Source organism: Lachancea thermotolerans (assembly GCF_000142805.1).
Source record: "Lachancea thermotolerans CBS 6340 chromosome E complete sequence".
In the NCBI taxonomy this organism is placed as follows: Eukaryota; Fungi; Ascomycota; class Saccharomycetes; order Saccharomycetales; family Saccharomycetaceae; genus Lachancea; species Lachancea thermotolerans.
Genome location: NC_013081.1, coordinates 378,416 through 397,354, shown reverse-complemented (window position 1 = coordinate 397,354; position 18,939 = coordinate 378,416). Strand labels below are relative to the sequence as shown.

The 18,939-nt window shown below is 44.0% G+C and overlaps 9 protein-coding genes across 9 annotated transcripts; 8 read left to right on the top strand and 1 right to left on the bottom strand.

The window, feature by feature from the left end:
* Positions 1–22: 22 nt before the first annotated feature.
* Positions 23–1,336, bottom strand: YKE4 (Zn(2+) transporter YKE4; the record flags this gene model as incomplete). Its single annotated transcript, XM_002553627.1, has 1 exon — positions 23–1,336. One exon carries the CDS (start codon positions 1,334–1,336, stop codon positions 23–25), a length of 1,314 nt encoding a protein of 437 aa, XP_002553673.1.
* Positions 1,337–1,477: 141 nt separating this feature from the next.
* On the top strand, positions 1,478–2,772 carry VPS38 (Vps38p; the record flags this gene model as incomplete). The annotated part of the gene is made up of 2 exons (XM_002553626.1): positions 1,478–1,492; positions 1,564–2,772. The coding sequence occupies 2 exons, from the start codon at positions 1,478–1,480 to the stop codon at positions 2,770–2,772; spliced, it is 1,224 nt and encodes a 407-aa protein (XP_002553672.1).
* Positions 2,773–3,631: 859 nt separating this feature from the next.
* On the top strand, positions 3,632–5,860 carry STE11 (mitogen-activated protein kinase kinase kinase STE11; the record flags this gene model as incomplete). The annotated part of the gene is made up of 1 exon (XM_002553625.1): positions 3,632–5,860. The coding sequence occupies one exon, from the start codon at positions 3,632–3,634 to the stop codon at positions 5,858–5,860; it is 2,229 nt and encodes a 742-aa protein (XP_002553671.1).
* A 226-nt stretch (positions 5,861–6,086) lies between these two features.
* Positions 6,087–9,182, top strand: PEP5 (tethering complex subunit PEP5; the record flags this gene model as incomplete). The annotated part of the gene is made up of 1 exon (XM_002553624.1): positions 6,087–9,182. The coding sequence occupies one exon, from the start codon at positions 6,087–6,089 to the stop codon at positions 9,180–9,182; it is 3,096 nt and encodes a 1,031-aa protein (XP_002553670.1).
* A 167-nt stretch (positions 9,183–9,349) lies between these two features.
* FUS2 (Fus2p) lies at positions 9,350–11,323 on the top strand (the record flags this gene model as incomplete). The annotated part of the gene is made up of 1 exon (XM_002553623.1): positions 9,350–11,323. The coding sequence occupies one exon, from the start codon at positions 9,350–9,352 to the stop codon at positions 11,321–11,323; it is 1,974 nt and encodes a 657-aa protein (XP_002553669.1).
* Positions 11,324–11,555: 232 nt separating this feature from the next.
* On the top strand, positions 11,556–12,173 carry RRS1 (ribosome biogenesis protein RRS1; the record flags this gene model as incomplete). The annotated part of the gene is made up of 1 exon (XM_002553622.1): positions 11,556–12,173. One exon carries the CDS (start codon positions 11,556–11,558, stop codon positions 12,171–12,173), a length of 618 nt encoding a protein of 205 aa, XP_002553668.1.
* Positions 12,174–12,381: 208 nt separating this feature from the next.
* Positions 12,382–13,076, top strand: KLTH0E04246g (KLTH0E04246p; the record flags this gene model as incomplete). The annotated part of the gene is made up of 2 exons (XM_002553621.1): positions 12,382–12,417; positions 12,483–13,076. 2 exons carry the CDS (start codon positions 12,382–12,384, stop codon positions 13,074–13,076), a joined length of 630 nt encoding a protein of 209 aa, XP_002553667.1.
* Positions 13,077–13,252: 176 nt separating this feature from the next.
* On the top strand, positions 13,253–17,179 carry KLTH0E04224g (uncharacterized protein; the record flags this gene model as incomplete). The annotated part of the gene is made up of 1 exon (XM_002553620.1): positions 13,253–17,179. The coding sequence occupies one exon, from the start codon at positions 13,253–13,255 to the stop codon at positions 17,177–17,179; it is 3,927 nt and encodes a 1,308-aa protein (XP_002553666.1).
* A 536-nt stretch (positions 17,180–17,715) lies between these two features.
* RNH1 (RNA-DNA hybrid ribonuclease) lies at positions 17,716–18,861 on the top strand (the record flags this gene model as incomplete). The annotated part of the gene is made up of 1 exon (XM_002553619.1): positions 17,716–18,861. The coding sequence occupies one exon, from the start codon at positions 17,716–17,718 to the stop codon at positions 18,859–18,861; it is 1,146 nt and encodes a 381-aa protein (XP_002553665.1).
* Positions 18,862–18,939: the final 78 nt, after the last annotated feature.

Below are 18,939 nucleotides of genomic sequence, written 5' to 3'. Positions count from 1 at the left end.
ACTTCTGCTTGGTTGTATTAAACTATTCGTTTAGGCCCATCCATGCCATGAGCACGAACCCGGCGAATACGCTGCCTAAGTGTCTCAAACTGTTGGTCAGCTCGTTCTTCTTCGAAGAACCTGTAACCTTCAATAATTCCGGGACGACGCCTACCGTGGAGATGAAAAGAAGGCCGCCAGTTGTAATGGGCAACATGAGTTCCCCTGCAGAAATAGGCCACTTGGAGCTGGCGTGTGCAACAAAAGTTGGGAAGCCAATTTCGGGAATGATGCGGCTTGCAATTCCGGTATCGGCGGTGCCAGCAGCCATTTCGTTAGCAATACAGCCGCAAAGCGTACCAATTAAAGCCCCGAAAGCACCGACTAGCTGCAGGAGGAGAGCCTGGTTGAAATTGATCCCAGAGGCTAATAGAATGGCGAAATCGCCAAGTTCGTGTGGGATTTCATGCATCAGCACAGCCAAGGTCGTAACAATGCCAGTGTGCTTGGATTTGTAAAATGCCGATGCTAACGCGACGCCATCAGTAATGTTATGCGCGAATGCAGATACCAGACTGAGGTATGCAGACGCTTTTAGCGAACTTGACTGTGGGGGAGCGCGTTCATGGCCAATATCGTCATCGACATCACTGCCTTCCGTTTTGTTTCCTTTACTTCTGCGTACTACGTTCATGCCCTCGTCAGAAGTAACGACTTTGCCAGAGCTGACAGCTTCAACACCTTCTTCGGCCTCCTTTTCATGCTGAACTGAGAAAATGTGAGAATGGCCATGATGATGTCCCTCTTCATGCTCGCCACCGGAATTAGCGATCTTCAAACCCTTATCTATTACCATGAAAATAACAAACCCACAAAACACGAGGAATCCTAGGGCCATCGTCCTCATCTTGCTTGGGGAGTTATGTGAAGTCAGTGACGGCTTGAGAGTTACAAGAAGATCCTTAACATGTCCGTTAGTTGAATCTTGCAAGGGGAGACCGTCGAGGAACTTTAACCATTGGGCCTCCTCGTTAACGTCGATAGCTTCTGAAAATATCTCGGGCAGTAAATGTAGAATAATGTCCCCCATCAATGTCCCGAAAGCAAAGGACATCAGAAGAGATAACAATGATCCCCTTTTAGCCTTTCGGAGTTCTGGAATTGCGGTTACTATCAAACATGGTGCGGCTGAGATGTAGACGGTCGCCAGTAGTGCGTTGACACGCGCTGAGTATGGAAAGAGAAATTGTGCTATAACGCTGTCTTTTACTTCACCATGCATTACGCTAGTCCCATGGTGATGCCCGGGATGAGCCATGACCTTAGGAAGCAGGGACAAAAGCGCTGCGTACATCATTTCCAGTTCTGGTTCTGTCGAACAATTTACAAATTCTTGCAGAGATGAGATTGGATCGATTTGAACACATTTTTCAAAATCAATTTTAAAGGGCCTATTTAGTAAAAGAACAACACGCTAGAAGCAGGATACCTGTTCTCAATGTACCTTCTGAGGGTATGTCATAATGAAGCTAGCAAAGATCCGCCATTATATCATGTATTAACATCGCTCTTGTATGTTTCAAGCGTAGGTTACGACATCTAAAGACTATATCAATATTCAATGTGTCGCTCATCAAAGAGCAGGGGAATCACGCTATAGAGGTCAAAGCCGTGCCGTCTGTTTTTGTCGTGATCGAAGATTTGAAGGGCAGGTGTCTCTACGTTAGTGAGGTTCAAGCTGGCACACAATTGCACGCGCAATTTAATGAGCTCCCTCAGCTTTCATACACGATCTCTAAAGTGCGACTGAAAGTTATAGGAAGGGTACCCGGGGACCTTTTGGCAGACGATTCTGAAGAGGCTTGGGTAGTGCTCGCTGACCATGTTCTGAGCTTCAATCAGTTGCATCATGTTCCTGACAACGACCTGCCATTAAACTTCTTCAAAGGAGTCAATGTGCCAGTGCTTCACTTCTCCGACGGCATTTTTACATTAAATGGGGCAATCAAAAGTATTGTGGACTCAAGAGATAAGGCTTCAACCAGCTGTACGTCGACTCGGGCAAAGAGTTTTAACTTCAACAGCTTACTGAAACTTAACAAACTTCTTGAGTACTCGACTCAACTCCATTCCGAATTATGCGAGCTCTCAAACAGCATTAGCTCAGAAGTTCCAGACCAGGGAGAATGTTATAGCAAGAACTTACTCATAGATGCCAGAAAAAACCTGGAAGAAACGATTCGCTTGCGCCAGGAAAGGATAAAGTATTTGCAAGATGCGGTCCATGGAAGGCCATCCGCGCCTCGTAACTCAGCTGAAGACGCGAAAGTCAATGAGGAATATGGGTCCACATTTTTTGAGTATTCAGACACTAAACACCATTTAAAGACGCTGAAAGCCCGCAGAATGCAACAGCTATTTCAGGCAATGCAAGAGACAGATCTTTTTACGTCAAACGGGCTAGTGATCCCCGATTCCGAACAATCTGTTTTTTATGCCCAGTTGAGGAAGCTCAATGCCACGTCACTCGCGCGAGATAGTAATAGAATTTCAACAAACACGCTACTTGGTCACTACCTGCTATTTTTGCATATACTGTCGGAAAAAATCCTTTTCGTTCGCTTGCCACACCGATTATCCTATTATGGAAGCACGTCTGTCATAAATAACCAGCTGCCCCTATATTTGACATCATCGCCAACCCAACAGCATGTGGCAGATTTCGAAAGGGCAGTAGACCTATTCAACCTCGATATCATGCAGGTGAGACAGTTCTTGGAACGTCACCGCTAGACGAGATGGGGCTAATATTCTTCAGCACTTGGGAAGACGTGCACTGCCTCTCGCGATCCAGCGCCTCGGGAAAAGTAGCGCTTCAAGCTCTGCATAATCATAGAGCGTCCATTATATTGTCTCGCGGGTAGCTGCATGCCTCTCAAGACCAACTTGTTCTTTCAGCCCAGAGTAGGCTCGATTAGCAGGCAGCAAAATCCCCGAGAATTTAAGATGCAATACCAAAACAAATGATTGACGCCCAACAGGTTGTTTATTTCTCTGTCTTCTCTGGCTCATCCTGAGCATCCTTAGGCCCAGGGTTTGCGCTGGGCCTATGGTCACCGCCAATCACGAGAGGGGAGAATGGCTGAGCTGGAGGTACGCGTGGCTTTAACGAGTGAGGCTTCCTCAAATGTTCCAGGTCAACCTGCACCCTTTTGCCAGCACGGTCTAGGAAAAACTTTTGCTCGTCTTCGTTTTCGTTTGCCATCGTTGTAGTCTATTAAAACAACTCTATGTTGTGTGGGCAATATTGTGGATCGGAGGCGTTTAAGGGTTTTAAGTTCCGCCTAACGAGAACCTGCCTTGTAAGATCCTAACAATTCGTATAGAAGTACCAATAATGAGCACTACAGATATTCTGGCTGGGTAGCTCAAATGTCAAGGTGTAAGGACTTGTGGGATCCAGAAGCTTGCGCTACCTTCGAACCATCGATGAAGGATGCATTCCATAAGATTCGTGTGCGATGGCTCTATATATCGCATAAAACGTTGGGTATCACGTAAGACGGATGTTTTACGCTTTGTCTCATGAAAGTACTACGGTTGAGTAAGTCCACGTTTTATATGCAATCAACGATCAGTAAGAACACTCAGAATGGATGATTCTGAAACATATGTCAGCCACTTTCTTCAAGAACTCAACTGTCACCAATACCTGGATAGCTTTAAAAATTGGAATCTGACTTCTCAGGATGCACTGGCACACATAGACAAGGAGATATTAGTTGAAGTTGGCGTCAAAAAGATCGGTGATCGCATTCGCATTTTGAAAAAATGCCAGTCTCTTCGTGGTAGCAGGACAAGGCCTTCCCATGAGGTGCGAGAACTCCTGCAGAAGTTCCAGGCTCTCAGCGTTGCACAGCTTACAACAACAGAGGAACTTGTCACAGACAAGCATTCCGCCATCTTCATACTTAACGACGGGTCGGCTAAGAAGGTCAACGTCAATGGATGTTTCAATGCAGACTCGATCAAGAAAAAGCTCATCAAGAAGCTTCCCAGCGAATTCATAGCATGCACACCGCAGGGTGAAGAAACCAGAAATTCACAAGACTACGACGTTTTCGTGGTCGATTATGTCAAAAATGTGTTACACTTGCTTTATGACGTAGAATTAGTCACTATATGCCATTCCGTTGACCGCGTTGAGAAGAACAGACTTATCTTTGTCTCCAAGGACCAGACCCCAAGCGACAGAGCCACTTTGACCTCTAAGAAGCTCTACCTTAAGACGCTGAGCGTGATTCACCAGTTGGGCTCGCTTTCGGCGCTAGCAGGTACCACTTCAAGCGCTCGCGCGAAGATCCACGCTGTGAACGAACTTGCTGCTCCCGGGACGGCCGCTGGGGCGCCTAATTCACTAAGAATTGAAAACAACAAGGATACCATACGGCAGATATTCAACCAAAGACCTCCTAGCGAGTTGATATCCACAAACTTGAGCGAGTATTTCCCTCACACGGACGCCAAGAGCTTACGGAAAACCATAGGAAACTCTGTTCGTCAGTCTATAAGGTTGAGTTCCATCAATGGCTCCGCAACTCCCGTCGGTGGTAACAATGTGGGAGATATCTGGGTCAATAATTCCAACGCGGTGGGGAAAGCCCTCTTACAAAGCCTTGACGGAAATCACCACGTACCAACCGGCTCATCTTTGTCAAAACGCAGGACACAGATTGAAGAAGACACACTCAACTTCAAAGCCCCAGAATCTGCCCACGGAGAGTCGGAAGTCAGCAAGAATTCCGAGGGTACAACAGAGCGAAGAACTGGTCCCACGAAAAGGCCTGGCCTTATCTCTCATGCAGAATATCTGCGCCAGGGACCACGCAAGCAAAAGAGCTCGGAACGCATAGAGTTGTTAAGAGTTGCAGACTCAGATAATGATGAAGAGGACGAGGACATGATTTCATTGCCCACAAAAATTGCTACTCCCAAAAATTGGCTCAAAGGAGCTCGGATTGGTGCTGGTAGCTTCGGCAGTGTTTACCTTGGAATGAACGCGCAGACCGGAGAGTTAATGGCAGTCAAACAAGTTGAGCTGCAGCCAACTGCTGTCACCGCGGGCGTCGTGTCTGTATCGGATGAGATAAAGAAGCAGTACAATCAAAACGCCAATGCATCTGCGGTCAAAAACAGCTCCCAGGTACATAGGAAAATGATTGACGCTCTGCAGCACGAGATGGGCTTGCTAAAGGAACTACATCATGAAAACATTGTGACCTATTACGGATCATCGCAAGAGGGCGGCAATCTCAATATTTTCCTGGAGTACGTCCCAGGCGGTTCGGTTTCCTCAATGCTTAATAGTTATGGACCATTCGAAGAGCCATTGATCAAAAACTTTACAAGGCAGATTTTGATTGGTTTGTCCTACTTGCATAGAAAGAACATTATTCATAGGGATATCAAGGGTGCCAACATATTAATAGACATAAAGGGATGCGTAAAGATCACCGATTTTGGTATTTCTAAGAAACTTTCACCTTTGAACCAGCAACAAAACAAAAGGGCATCGCTTCAAGGCTCTGTTTACTGGATGGCACCCGAGGTCGTCAAACAAGTCGTAACGACAAAGAAGGCCGATATCTGGTCCGTAGGATGTGTGATCATTGAGATGTTCACTGGAAAGCATCCGTTCCCTGACTTCTCTCAAATGCAGGCAATCTTCAAAATTGGAACAAACACTCATCCCGAATCGCCCTCATGGGCAAGCGATGAAGCAAAGAATTTTCTTCTTAAGGCCTTTGAGCTGGATTATCGCCAACGGCCAGATAGCATCGAGCTTCTGCAGCATGCTTGGTTAGACACATCTATCATGTAGTTTCTATAAAAGGACTCATTACACAGAAAACAATTTAGAACGGCAAGGCTCGTGTCTTCCTTCAAAATCCCTACATGTTTTATCGATTTTGTCTATTTTCGTTTAATTTGACGACTTCAATTTAGAGATACCTACACTTGGTCCAAGTTTCATATTGTATGCACAAGTTAAAGCTAAACCTAAGCGCAATATAAGGCACGCTCGCTGGTGACTCAATTCACTTCATATGTCCTTTCAATCATGGCGTCAATTCCAGTTTTTTGAAAATACTCCGGTGCGAGATCCGAAGATAGGAAGTGACTCGCCTCTGTTTTCCGATCCCACGCTATCAGCAGCCTGCCCCGCACTTGAAGACAAGCTTTTTATCGTCGTGCAATCCAGGATACTCAAGCTTGTTAACTTGAAGAGCTTGGAAGTTGAGCTCGAGTTCGAAGCATATTCTGAAGGGTTTCAAGTCACATACTTGCGTTTTGTTGCGGACAATTACATAGTTAGTGCCGCGGAACAGCTTGGAAGACCATGCTCCATCAAAATTTGGAAACTCGACAAACAGCCCAAAAACGAGTTTGATTACCATAGCTTAATAGAGGTTAAGAATGGTAAGAACACCTTTCCACTGTCAGCAATCTCAATTTGGCATGACCTAACGTGCTTAGCCATTGGCTTCGTAAACGGGCGCATTGTTTTGATAAGAGGGGATATAATTCATGATCGCGGCTCTCGACAAAGAGTCATTTACGATGATCCTAATAAAGAACCTATTACTGGGCTGATGTTCGATCGCGATTGTCGCACCTGTTTCGCATCAACTACTTCGGGAATATTTTTATTTAATACTACTGGAAGGAACAACGGTAAGCCTGATACAATTTTGAATGGAAGTGCAGGCCTGGACCTTAACTGCAGTTGTTTGAGCTGCGATGGCCAAGAATTTATATGTTGTTCCGCGAAATCCTTGGACTTCTACAAATCAAACGGCGAGAAGAGGTCTTTAGTTATGGAGCTACCGTTGATCAAAAGGATATATGCTGTGGATCAGCATCACATCCTTATCTTATTAGGTGTTCAGACTTCCAACAACACGGCTCTTAATGTCGCAAATATAACAACGACAAACAACAGAGTCATAGTACTTGACATTCAAAATAAGCTGATTGCAATGAACACTCTTATATCCGGAAGCGTGCTCGATATTTTCTCCAATGTTTTTTCAGGAGATCCATCAGTACTTTTGCTCACCTCAGATGGCACCATGCACAAAATAAATGAGAAACCTATCAAAGAGAAACTACAGATCGTTGAGCAAAAAGAGCTTTTCCCAGTTGCCCTTGACCTAGCTCAACAGTGCAATTTGAGTGCAATTGAGATAGAGAAAATACGAAAAAAATTCGCAGAGCACCTTTACAAAATCAATCTCAAAACGGAGGCAATCGAGCAATATCTTCAATGTCTAAATGTCACTGAAACAAGTGAAGTAATAGCAAAGTTTGGCATCAACAGCACTTCAGATAATTCTAGTGTTTCAGACTTATCTTATTACCTGCTTTCAATGATGAAAAAGGGGATGAGCAGCTCAGACCATGTTACCCTTTACCTAATAGCTCTCATTAAGCTCAAAAACGAGGAGGGCATCGAACAGTTTGTTACACACTTCAGCAGGTCCGGTCAATATCTGGAGGAAGAAGAGCCTGAGGAGGATTGGAAACAGGACGATGAATCCTATTATTTCTCTGATACCGAACTATTTGATCTGGATCTGATTTTGAGACTCTTACAAGATTTCGGATTTTTCCTGCAAAGCTTCAAACTTGCCAGAAAATTTTCAAAAGACCCCGCGATCGTCGTCGAAATCCTAATCGACGGACTCAAGGATCCGCATTCAGCGCTGCGTTACATCAAAAGTTTGCCTGTTGATGATACTTTACGGGTTTTGGTCGCGTTTTCAAAAAAACTACTTGAATTGCTTCCAAACGATACCAACGCTTTACTCATAGAGTTGTTTACCGGGAAATATCAGCCGTTAAAATATGAAAGCGTCAGCGATCCAGTTGTTTCGCGCCGGGAGAAGTTTGATAAAAACGTTTTTTACAGTTACAATTCCTTCATCGAGTACATGAAAAATGTATCAACGTCGAAGGAACAAGATATAACTTCCTCCGTCCCAACTTACCAACCCCCTAAACCAACGCTGATATTCACCTCCTTCATTAACCAACCCTTTGAATTTGTTGTCTTTCTGGAGGCCTGCCTGGGAAGCTATAACGAGTTTCATGGTTTTGATCACGACAAACAACTCATTTTGACTACCCTCTACGATATTTATCTTACGCTGGCTAAGGACGACGAAAAAGGAAGACAACAAGAATGGCGAGACAAAGCTCACACTGTTTATAAAGAAAGCACAAAACTAGCGACAACAAGTACTGCTAGTGTCGACTCGTCTTCCGCTGGTAGGTTGAACAAAGCTGTTGACAATTCTTTGATGATGCTAATATCCCAGGTGAACAACTTCGAAGCGGCCTTAGAAGGAGACGATCTACAAGATGAGCTGGAATTTGCCAAATTTGGCAAACTTGATTTAACGTATAAGTTCAGGTCCATTTCATTGACAAACGACGCCAAAACTTCGCTCAAGTTCATAGAAAAATTCGGAGAGCAGGAACCTGCGCTATACTCAATGGGTTTGTCACATTTCATAAGCTCTAAGAGTATGATGAAAGAAATAGGCGGAGAGGCAGTTTTCAGAGAAAAAATCCTGAACAAAGTTTTGGAAAAGGACTTGATGCCTCTTCTCGACATCCTCCAAGTTCTAGGCTCATCCAACGTGGCGTCCTTCGGCTTGGTTCAGCAAATTTTGATCGAACACATCAAAAGCGAGAGCCAAGAGATTAAAAACAACAAAAAACTCATACAATCTTATGAGTCGGAGCTTGAAGAGAAAGAAAGTAAACTACAGTCTTTGACTGACGATAAATCTCCAGCGCAGATTAAATTAAAGAACCAAACTTGCAATATATGCCAAACAGCACTAAGCGCACCGTTAGTGTTTTTTAAGTGTGACCATATCTATCACCAGAGGTGTCTCAACGAGGAGGAATCATCAGAAAGCAACAATAGATTCTTTAGATGCCCACAATGCGTTGTTGATTTTGAGGCTTCTGAAAACATGAAACGTGCTCAAAGTGAAACACAAATAGATACAGAGCTACTTAACTTGGCCATGAATGACAAAGACAACAAAGATCGTTTCAAAATTGTCACAGACTTCATCGGGAGAGGCGGGGTAGAATCGTCTTTCATAAGAGTTCAAGAACTGGATTGAACACCCTTGTTACATCCTGAAACAACTTCAATTTATAAGGATACAAAATGTCCCGAATGAAACGCTACTGTCAAGCAAACCTCTAAAATGGAAGTATATAATGGCACAGGTTTGAATCAAGGACATTTCGCAAACTTTAATGCACCGCACACGACAAAAAGTTCAAAATGATTAAATCCACCAACTCAATATATCAGCTGGATTACCCAGCAAAGTCAACGCTTACGCCTATTCGCGATAGTAGGGAAGCCTTTTTTCCTAATAGGGGGTCAAGCGCATACAAGAATGGGTCACAGCTTCGAGAAACCTTACCCTTTAATCCTTACGCAAAGTCCATGTGGACAAGCGAATGTCATTACAAAGCCAGCGCGAAATATCCAGTAGCTGCGAAAACTCATAGCATTCACACTAAGCCCCCAAAATCACGGGGCTTTCAACGGTCGGCCTCCATACTGATATCTTCAACGGAACCTCTCAACTTGGACTTTGAAAAAGCTCCAACAAAGCCGGCTTCTACTTCCGAGTTTGTAGGAAAGAAATTCTTTGATGCATTTTACGACTTTCTGGGACGAGAGGAGGATTATGCATATATGACTGATATGCTCAACATGATTTATCGAAAGGAGCTGCACCACAAGAAGGCAAGCGGAAAACTTATGGCGCAGAGCTCTAACGAAGAAATTCTGTTATTTGGAAACATGGATACAATATCTCAGCTCAGCCGAATTCTTGTAAAATCCCTACGAAATTATGTGTCATCATGCTGTAAATCAGGAACTGCATGCGCAAGGTGGTCAGGGCCTGACGCAAGTTTTGAAATTCCCGAATCTTTCGCTGAACATTTTGATCCAGCTGAGTTTTTTGAATCGCACTTAAGCAAAATCAGATCCACCTACAGTACTTACTTTTTGAGCCACCGGAGACAGCTTGAGTTGCTCGAGCATCTCAAAAAGACGAAATCCACGCTGTTCTATAGATGGTATGAGAGCTGTCTAGACAAAGCCGACCTCGTGAAGATCGAGGACATAATAGCAGCTCCTGTCAAACGACTAGGAGAGTTTTACAAAGACATACTGAACATTATCAGAGAGGGAGAAGATTTTCTGTCGGGCAGTGCATTGGAAAAGTTAAGAATGTTCGCCGACAAGTTTCATTCTTTCTTAAGCACTGCCGAAACACTCTTGGATGAGGGGGCAGTTGCGAAAGAGCAAGCGCCTTTTGATTCTCGATCTTCAAACATCAGTAACCACCTCACAGTGCCCTTGGAGGGCAATTCGTGTAGGTCGAGTGAGACCCATCTCTCTCTTTCCTCCAGTAGGTACTCTGATCACCTCAGTGTTGGTGATATGGATGCTGCGGTTATATCCAGCCATGTAAAATTAAATGAGGCAGAAAATGAGGATCCAACTCTCGCGGACTACATAAGCCGATTCAAACAAGTTGGAAAACATATGGAAAAACTGGAGAAAGAGCTAAGCGATCTCGATATTGCGGCAATCCTTGACCAAAACATGAGGCAAGCCGAAGAGTGGCGAAAAATATTTGAGTTTGAGCCACTAAGCCAGCTTTTGACTGAACAGCCCAATGTGGAGTCTATCTACACGATTTACATCAATAAATTGCACCAGCAGCGACAAGAAGTGATGCTAACAAAGTTAGGAGATTTACAAGAGAAAGTCATAGCTCCTTTGACTCTAGCCAAGCAAAGTTCTAAAATGATACAATCTAAGATTCAGGACCTGAAGGAGCTGAAAAAGGATTACATGTCGTTTTTGGGGTCGAAAGACGCACGCAGCATTAAATTCAAACTGATCGCAAACCATTTCCAAAGCACTCAAAGGGAGCTTTTGGACGGCATCCCCAAGTACCTGGATTTGATCTCTCAGTTCACAATATTATTGATGCGGTCCTACAATCAAATCATGATGAAATACATGGAGATTCTGAGCGGCGGAAAACGCTTGTTGACGCGGGAATTGCAAATGCTTGAAAAAGGCGAAAGAGAACAGGGTGACAACTTCGACATTCTACAGTCCTTTGCGTCCTCGAGATTTTACACGAAACAACTAATTCATGAAAATTGGAACTGTCATGGTAGAGCTGTAGAGAGTAGGGTTGTCCGAAAGCTGTTTGAGATATAAGACACAAATTAAACTGATCTAATACAATTTAATGAGTGATTTGAAAGGGACGCACCAGTCTCTACATATAACACCAGCGTCAACTTATAGCGAGTTCTCTGCAGGGACCCGCCAGCGTACTACGTAAAAAATGATACCACAAAATTTTCCATATAACAATGAGATGAGCTCGATGAGCTTGATGGCATCGGCAACACTCGTACATTAGAGTGTAAGAAACCTGCGTCTTCCAATGTCATCATTTGCCGAAGAGAAGAAGAATCTGCCTGTTACAGTCGAGAAGCCCATTCCTGTCACATATGACCTCGGGAACTTGGCTGTGTTTGACTCCAACACACTTGACAGAAATGACCTAGACTCATCCAACGCGCAGCGCGAGGAGAACATAAAGAAAATCTCTCGTGACAACGTCCAACTTATGATCAACCAGATCTTATCATTGCCTATCAAGAGTACCACAGAGTCTGCCAACGGCACCAGCGGTCAGAGTGCCAGTATGACTTTGGTCCAGCTTCCAGAGCCTACCTCTGAGCTTCCCAGAGAGAAACCACTGCCCAAACCTAAAGCCCCTAGTAAGTGGGAACAATTTGCGGCCAAAAAGGGTATCAAGCCAAAGGAAAGATCTGGCAAGATGGTTTACGATGAGGATGCTGGCCAGTGGGTTCCAAAGTGGGGGTTCAACGGTGCTAACAAAAAGCTCGACAAACAATGGCTGGTGGAAGTTGATGATGAGCCTAAAAAGGCTGGCGACGACCTCATTGACCCTAGAAGCTTGAGTAGAGCCGAGAGGAAGAAGTTGATCAAGAAGAACGAACTCCAGCATAAGCGGAACATGAAAGGGGCCAACTAGACCTAGGACTCCACTTTCTCTGCGCTCCACCTAATTGTATAATACCATAAGTTAGTGCATTTTAAAGCCCCATCAAGGTGGGAGTATTGTGTATTTTTTCCCGGCAAGTTTTCAGAAAGAATCGGTTATAACATCAAGTATCAAATTTCTTGCATTTCAACCTTCGGTTGCTGGAAGGGAAAATGAGGGACAATCTATTCAAAACAAGATGGCAGAGCTGGATACTTACATCTCTATGATCGACGTATGTTAGAAGAAGCTGCAGCCCTTTTCTCGGGCCTTAAAGACTAACTATCTCTTAAAAACCAGGCAATCTTAGGCGTCTCCGATCCAGATGAAGTTAGTGCCAAAAGAATCAGAAGAGCCATACAAGAACTGTTTGCGGTAGACCTTGAGCCAGAGAGGAAGAAAGTCAATGCACTGATTATCGAGCGTTTCAACCGCCTTCAAGACGCTCGTGCCGAAGTTTCACAGGACGAATTGGTTGAAGATGACGCCAAAGTAGCTAGAACGCTCGCCAAAAAGGTCAACGGCAAGGCCAAAAAAGACAGCAGAAACACCAAAGTCAAAAAGAAGCGCAAGGTCAGTGAGTCCAGCAATAGCTTGAACCAAAAGAAAATGCAACTAAGCGATGAGCTGCAAAAGCTGGTTGGTGAGCCTGAGATGGCTCGTACGCAGGTGGTGAAAAAAGTTTGGGAACACATCAAAGAACAAGATCTGCAAAACCCACAAGATAGGAGGGAGATTCTCTGCGATGAGTTGATGAAGCCAATCTTTGGGGACAAAACCACTATGTTCGCATTGAACAAAAGTTTGTCTAAACATATTTATAGTCGGGACAAGAAAGTCCAAGCGACGGAACCTGCTGGAAGCCCTTTTACTACAGAGGTGTCTACCGCTTAATTTTTGGTTTATTAAGGCGATAATCGAAACCTATAAGATTGTACATTACACCCCTTTTGTATTCTTGCATAAATTGAAGCTTGTTTTGTTATAGCTCCAACTTCCTATAATTATTTCATAATAGATCTAAAACCATGAATTCTTGTCATTGAAACTTTAGACAACCGCGGGTGGTAATGGCAGCCAGGCATGTGTCGGCCTCTAGTACCATAAGCTCGGGTAGCACCAGCAATCTGCTAATGTCTGGTGCTCCCGTGCCCAGCATGACGCAGCCTGAGCTTGATGCGATTCTTCACTACACTCTTAAGGTCATTTTGATCGAATACATTAACGAGCCCAGGTTCAAAATCAGGGCAGTAAAGCCAAGGGGTCCTGTCAGAACCGCTAGCAAGAGTACGAAGGAGAAGAGGAACAAACGGTCATCTTGGCTTTTTTCAGATGATGGAGCAAGAAAGGATCAGGCAGAGGCAAAGCAGCTTCAAAAATTGACACCTACGCTCGAAAACTACCTCAGGATGGTGGCAATAGACAAGATTAAAGTGAAACAAACGCAACTACGACGCAGTCTTTTGAAGCTCTACAATGATGCCTTTTTGGACCCACATGCCTCCAGAAGCTTACTGTCATTGACGCGACTTGAGGAGCTTGTAATGTTATTCACTAAAGCTGCGAACGGAGAATTGGCCAAGGTCGGGAATACTTCCAAAACCAAAGAGGAACTCTATAGCCAAGTTTGTTGTTTTCTGGATACCATAACTCAGCTTGCGACACAGCAAGAAAGCTCCAAGAGCCGATTAGTGACTCGAATTCACGAATACAAGAAACAGTTTAGTAACCCCAAATCGATGGAGCCTCTTTTTTCATCTTTGCCTAGTAATGGCTCTAATACCGAGCTTTCGGAACCCGCTGTCAAGCCTACGTTTAAGCTCTCTGACGTCGCACATTCTGCTTACCTGATGGAATTGTTTAACATGTCAGAAATTGAGCTTCAGCAGATCTTGATTAAAAATGTGAATGAAACGAACAACTCAATTTTCGGACGCTCCATGCGAGCGCTGAAGGCTAAAGTTGCGCTTCAAGACAATACAGAGTCCGCATATGCATTTCCAATTACAAAATCATTTGAAGAATGGAAAACAAGCGAAATGCAAGAGCTTGATGCGTTAATTGCGAAGTTTGGCCGTCACGGTGCCTCTGAATATGAGGCTACAGACCTTTCGCGGAGTATCCCTGAAAAGGCGAGAGACCTTTATACAGGGTTAGCACGTCTTATACTCGAAAAGGAACTTTCTGCAGGCCCTGCGACTTCGATACTGCCGAAGGATGCCGTATTTCTTCTAACAAAGTGCGCATACTATTGGAGAGTCGATCTTTCATCTACAAAAGCAACACTTTTGTATACTGCAGCAAATGCAGGTCCTTTGAGCGGTGAAACGAATGCCTCCGAAAAGTTTGAAATGCTCTTCAAAATCATATCAACAAAAGCGTTGTCTAAAGAGGAAGATCTGGGTTCCTTACCGACTTGGAGGATCATAGACCAGCAGGAATGGATGTCGAATTTAACAATAACTTTCGAGCAATGTATGAATTCCATTAATCTGTGCTTAAGCGCTATCTATCAGAAGCTCATGCCAAAATTTTCACCGATCCTAAGCATTTACTACACATACATTGAACCTGGATTTGAACTTTTGGGTCATAATATTGCTGAAACAAATCTTTTCAAAAAGCACTCCAGAAGGTTGCACCGCGTTTTGTTTAGAACGAGTGAGCAATACTACGTGTCGTTAGTTAAAGGACTGCCAAGAGATGGATCACTGGAAATCCACAACGTGAAGCATATTGCAGACCAAATATTAAAAAACCTTCAAGACATACAAAAGAAGTATAAGAATCCACTGCTCGACCAAATAAACCTTGCTTCCGAGTGTGCCAAAGTTCTTATTGAAGCATTCGGAGTAGACTGTTCGGCTATGCTGGCTCAAGTTGAACGTTTCTCCAAAGCTGAGAACCAGAACAAAATTCCTCTGTATGATGCTACGGAGACATACAAAACTTTAAGGGAGCTTCGGGACGTCTACGCTCAAGTTCAACCGTCCAAGAAATTTCCATTCAAACTGGAAAAACACTTTCTCAAGTATCTATCTGAGCTTTGCGATGACTGCTGCTCGGGTACTCTGGCTGTTGTCAAAACAGCCCTTGAGAAAGAAGATTGGGAGCCTGCAGATATGTCGGAAACCTACAGCACATCCGTAATTGACATTTTTAAAATGATTCACGAGTCATTCGATTTATTTCTGAAGCTTGGATGGGCCGACCAGTACCAAATATCTAAAATTTGCACCTTTCTGCTAAAATCTGTCGCAGATGGCTTAAGTTACTACGCGAATACAGTTGCAAACTTGGTGGAGAGTGAAATGAACATTAGCCAGAGCGAGGAAGGAGAATTTGCGGAAACGGAAAACGAAAGAAAAGTCTTGGACGTAATCTCGCAGACTGCGGCAGCAAAAATGAAAAATACATGGTTATACAGTGAAATGAGAAGTGCATTAAAGTCGAGTGATGTTGTGATTCCCAAGCCATATGAGTTTCAGAGTAAAACCTGCACATGCTTAAACAACCTCAATCAAATGATGCAAATGATCAGCGATCTTGAAGAGCGCATCAATCCTGAGGAAATGTCGAGTGTGGTGAACCAACACGAGCGGCTCGACGCAAAACGCCGAATGATGACGGACCGACAAAATAAGGGACTAAAACACTTGTACACAGTCAAGATTATTCGTGCTGAAAATGTCCAAGTGACATCACACAACGCCGGCCTTCTGAGTACTGTTAGTATCGTTGACGCAAAAAATAAAAGAGAGGTTGCAAAAACTCGTGAGGTGCTGAAAGCGTCTCGTCCAGTATGGAATGAAGAATTTGAAATTGAAATTCCTGTCAACGATACGCGGCCATTCAGTTTCATTCTATGGCACCATAAGCCTAAGTCCGATTCAACTTCCTCCAGAATGTCTGGCAGGAGTTTCTTGTACTTGGATCCGCATAAGTTCAAAAATGATGGGTACCCTCAAGATGTCTGCCTGAACCTCGATACCCATGGTCAGTTATTTTTGCAGATTTCTGTCGAGACAGAAAGGGTCGATGCATTGTTTGCTATGGGCAGGGCTTTTAGGTCGTTAAGCCGCGCTCGCGACAGATCTATTGAGCTGATGGTGAGCAAATTCCAAGTTTTTGTGCATTTTGCATTCTCAAGGACTACTTTGAAGACAATCTGCGGTGCCAACGGTCAAATTCGCCCTAGCAATACCGAAATTTATGATTCAATAGTTCCATTGTTTGACTACTTGAACGCCAACTTGAATATTTTAGCTTCTCGTCTATCTCGAGAATTGCTCCACAAAATTATGCTGGAAGCCTGGGAGGAGATATTGAACGAAGCAGACGCTCTTTTACTTCCCTTTCTTTCAGATGCGCCAAGAGCTTACCAACGAAGTGTGAAAAACAAATCAATTTGGGAAAATGCTGTTGATGTTGCTAAGCTTGGGATGAGTGCATCCTCGGGGTCTGAAAGACCCTTGACCCAGATCGAAATTGATACTGTGTTTGAATGGTTAAGAGCCCTGTGCATAGATTTTTTCCACAATAATGGAGAAGGACCGCCTTTAACAGATTTAAAGAATATGCACTACCAGGCACTACTACTAATCCCTGTATTTTACGACAAAAATGTCTCTGAGCTCAAGAACGAAGCAGACGCACTTAACAGAGACTACCGTAAGTCCATGTTTGGTGTCAATAATAATGACGCCGACGGGCCAAGGAGGGCTAACTCCAACTTAAGAAGAGCTAACACGCTTGCACGCAAAAGAACTATTATCGCGAATTCTTCAAGGAAAAGAAGGCTTGAAGTTGACAAGGAGATCAAAGCATCTGAAGAAAACCCAGCCGAAAACATAGTCTCCACTCAAGATGTTATTCTACGAATTTTGATTGCAAAAGGCGAAGCTGAATTTGTGCTAGAGAGTTTATCTCTCCGAGAAAGAGTTTCGAAAGCATTGCGTACAGAGCAAATAGTCAAGGCTGCCAAAAAAAGCTACTAAAGGACTAAAATAAACTAACGAAACAAACGGGGATTTAGCAGTTAGACCTTGTCGATCCCGCTCTGCCAGTAGCAAAGCTAAGCGAACTCAGAACAGAGCGATTTACTGCTTCAAATCTTAGGAAAACTCCTGCTTGCTTTGTTCCGGTGTGGATCCTCAATGTACCACTGAATAGAAAATTTGGTTTCTGATATAGTTCGTTTTAGAGGCTGCTTCCCAACCAGTTAAGAATTATAGACTAAAAAGTCAGTCAAAATTTGTAAAAATAGTTATCTAGAGATTATCTACTTGAGAGACTCTGGCGGATTGAAACTGCCAGTGCCATAGGTCTTGCGCTCAACAAAGGAGCCTAAATGAGAAACACCTTTCAAAATAATCAATTATTGTAAGGTCCATTTGACACGAAAAATACAGATCTTCAGTGATTTCTTGACGAGGTTTGAGGCCTGCAGAAGGAGAGGTTAATCATTGAATTGTATACAATTCAGAAAACTTTCAAAAGCCTGGGGAAAGTGCTAAGCACCAGTCTTTATATCATGGCCAAGAATTCGTTCTACGCGGTGCAAAATGGTCGCTCAACAGGCGTATTTAACAACTGGGATACTTGCAAATCATTAGTGAGTGGCTTTCCAGGCGCCAGGTACAAGAAGTTTGACACAATGGCGGAGGCACAGTCTTTCGCCGAGCAGGGAAAATCGTTCTCAAAACCATCCTCTAGCTTAAGAGTGCCGCAGTCTCGTCAGGCTTATAGAGAGTCGCAGAGCTCGCAGATCGGTTACGGGCCTCACACCATGAAAAGTGAACGCTCTTCTGGAGAGCGGAATGGACCTCGTGATAGCCGGAGCTTAGCCTCAAAGGTGAAGGCAGGCCGCACCCGCGAAATGTCACCAACTAGGTCATCGATCTTAAGGAATAACCAAGAAAGTCGAAAGAGGGGCCAAAAGGCTAGTCAAAGATTCTACGGTGTTAAAAGCTCAAACCCCAACTACGAAAGCAAGATTTTCGAGAGCTGGCCTGAGTGTCAGCGATATGTGTCACGCAAAAGCGGTATATCATTCAAAAAACTTGATAGCCTTGAAGAAGCCCAAAACTTCATCAATGGCACGAGCTCCAAAGATTTTGAGTTTATTGGCCAAGATCAAGAGCAGTTCCTCTCGCAATACTCGAGAGTACCCGAAGAGGGTGCTGTGGTCCAGGACTGTAATGTTTATTGCGATGGATCTGCTCTAAGCAATGGCACACGGTCCTCTCGCGCGGGATATGGCGTCTACTTCGAACAAGACGGGGGGAATAACATATCAGAGCCCCTGCTTGAGGGAGCGCAGACTAATAACCGTGCCGAGATTCAAGCTGTGTCAAGCGCGCTAGACCAAATCTGGACAAATCTCACTGCCAATAAAAAAAACTTGAGATATCAAATCAAGACTGACTCAGAATACGTAGCGAAACTGCTGAATGATCGCTACATGGGATACAGCGTGCAGAAACTCGAGCAGCTGCCAAACAGCGACCTGATCGCGCCTCTGGTTCAGAAATTTGTTAAGGTCAAAAAGTTCTACGAGATTAATGAGGAGGTATTCGGAAGTTCAAAGTTTCACATCGAGTGGGTTAGAGGACACGCGGGAGAAGCGGGTAATGAGAAGGCGGATGAACTCGCCAGGTTGGGCGCCAGCAAATCTTAACTAGAACTAAAAGATATGAAGCTAGCTTATATATACAAGGCAGTGAGGTCATTAGAACAATGGAGGTAGAACAGCTAA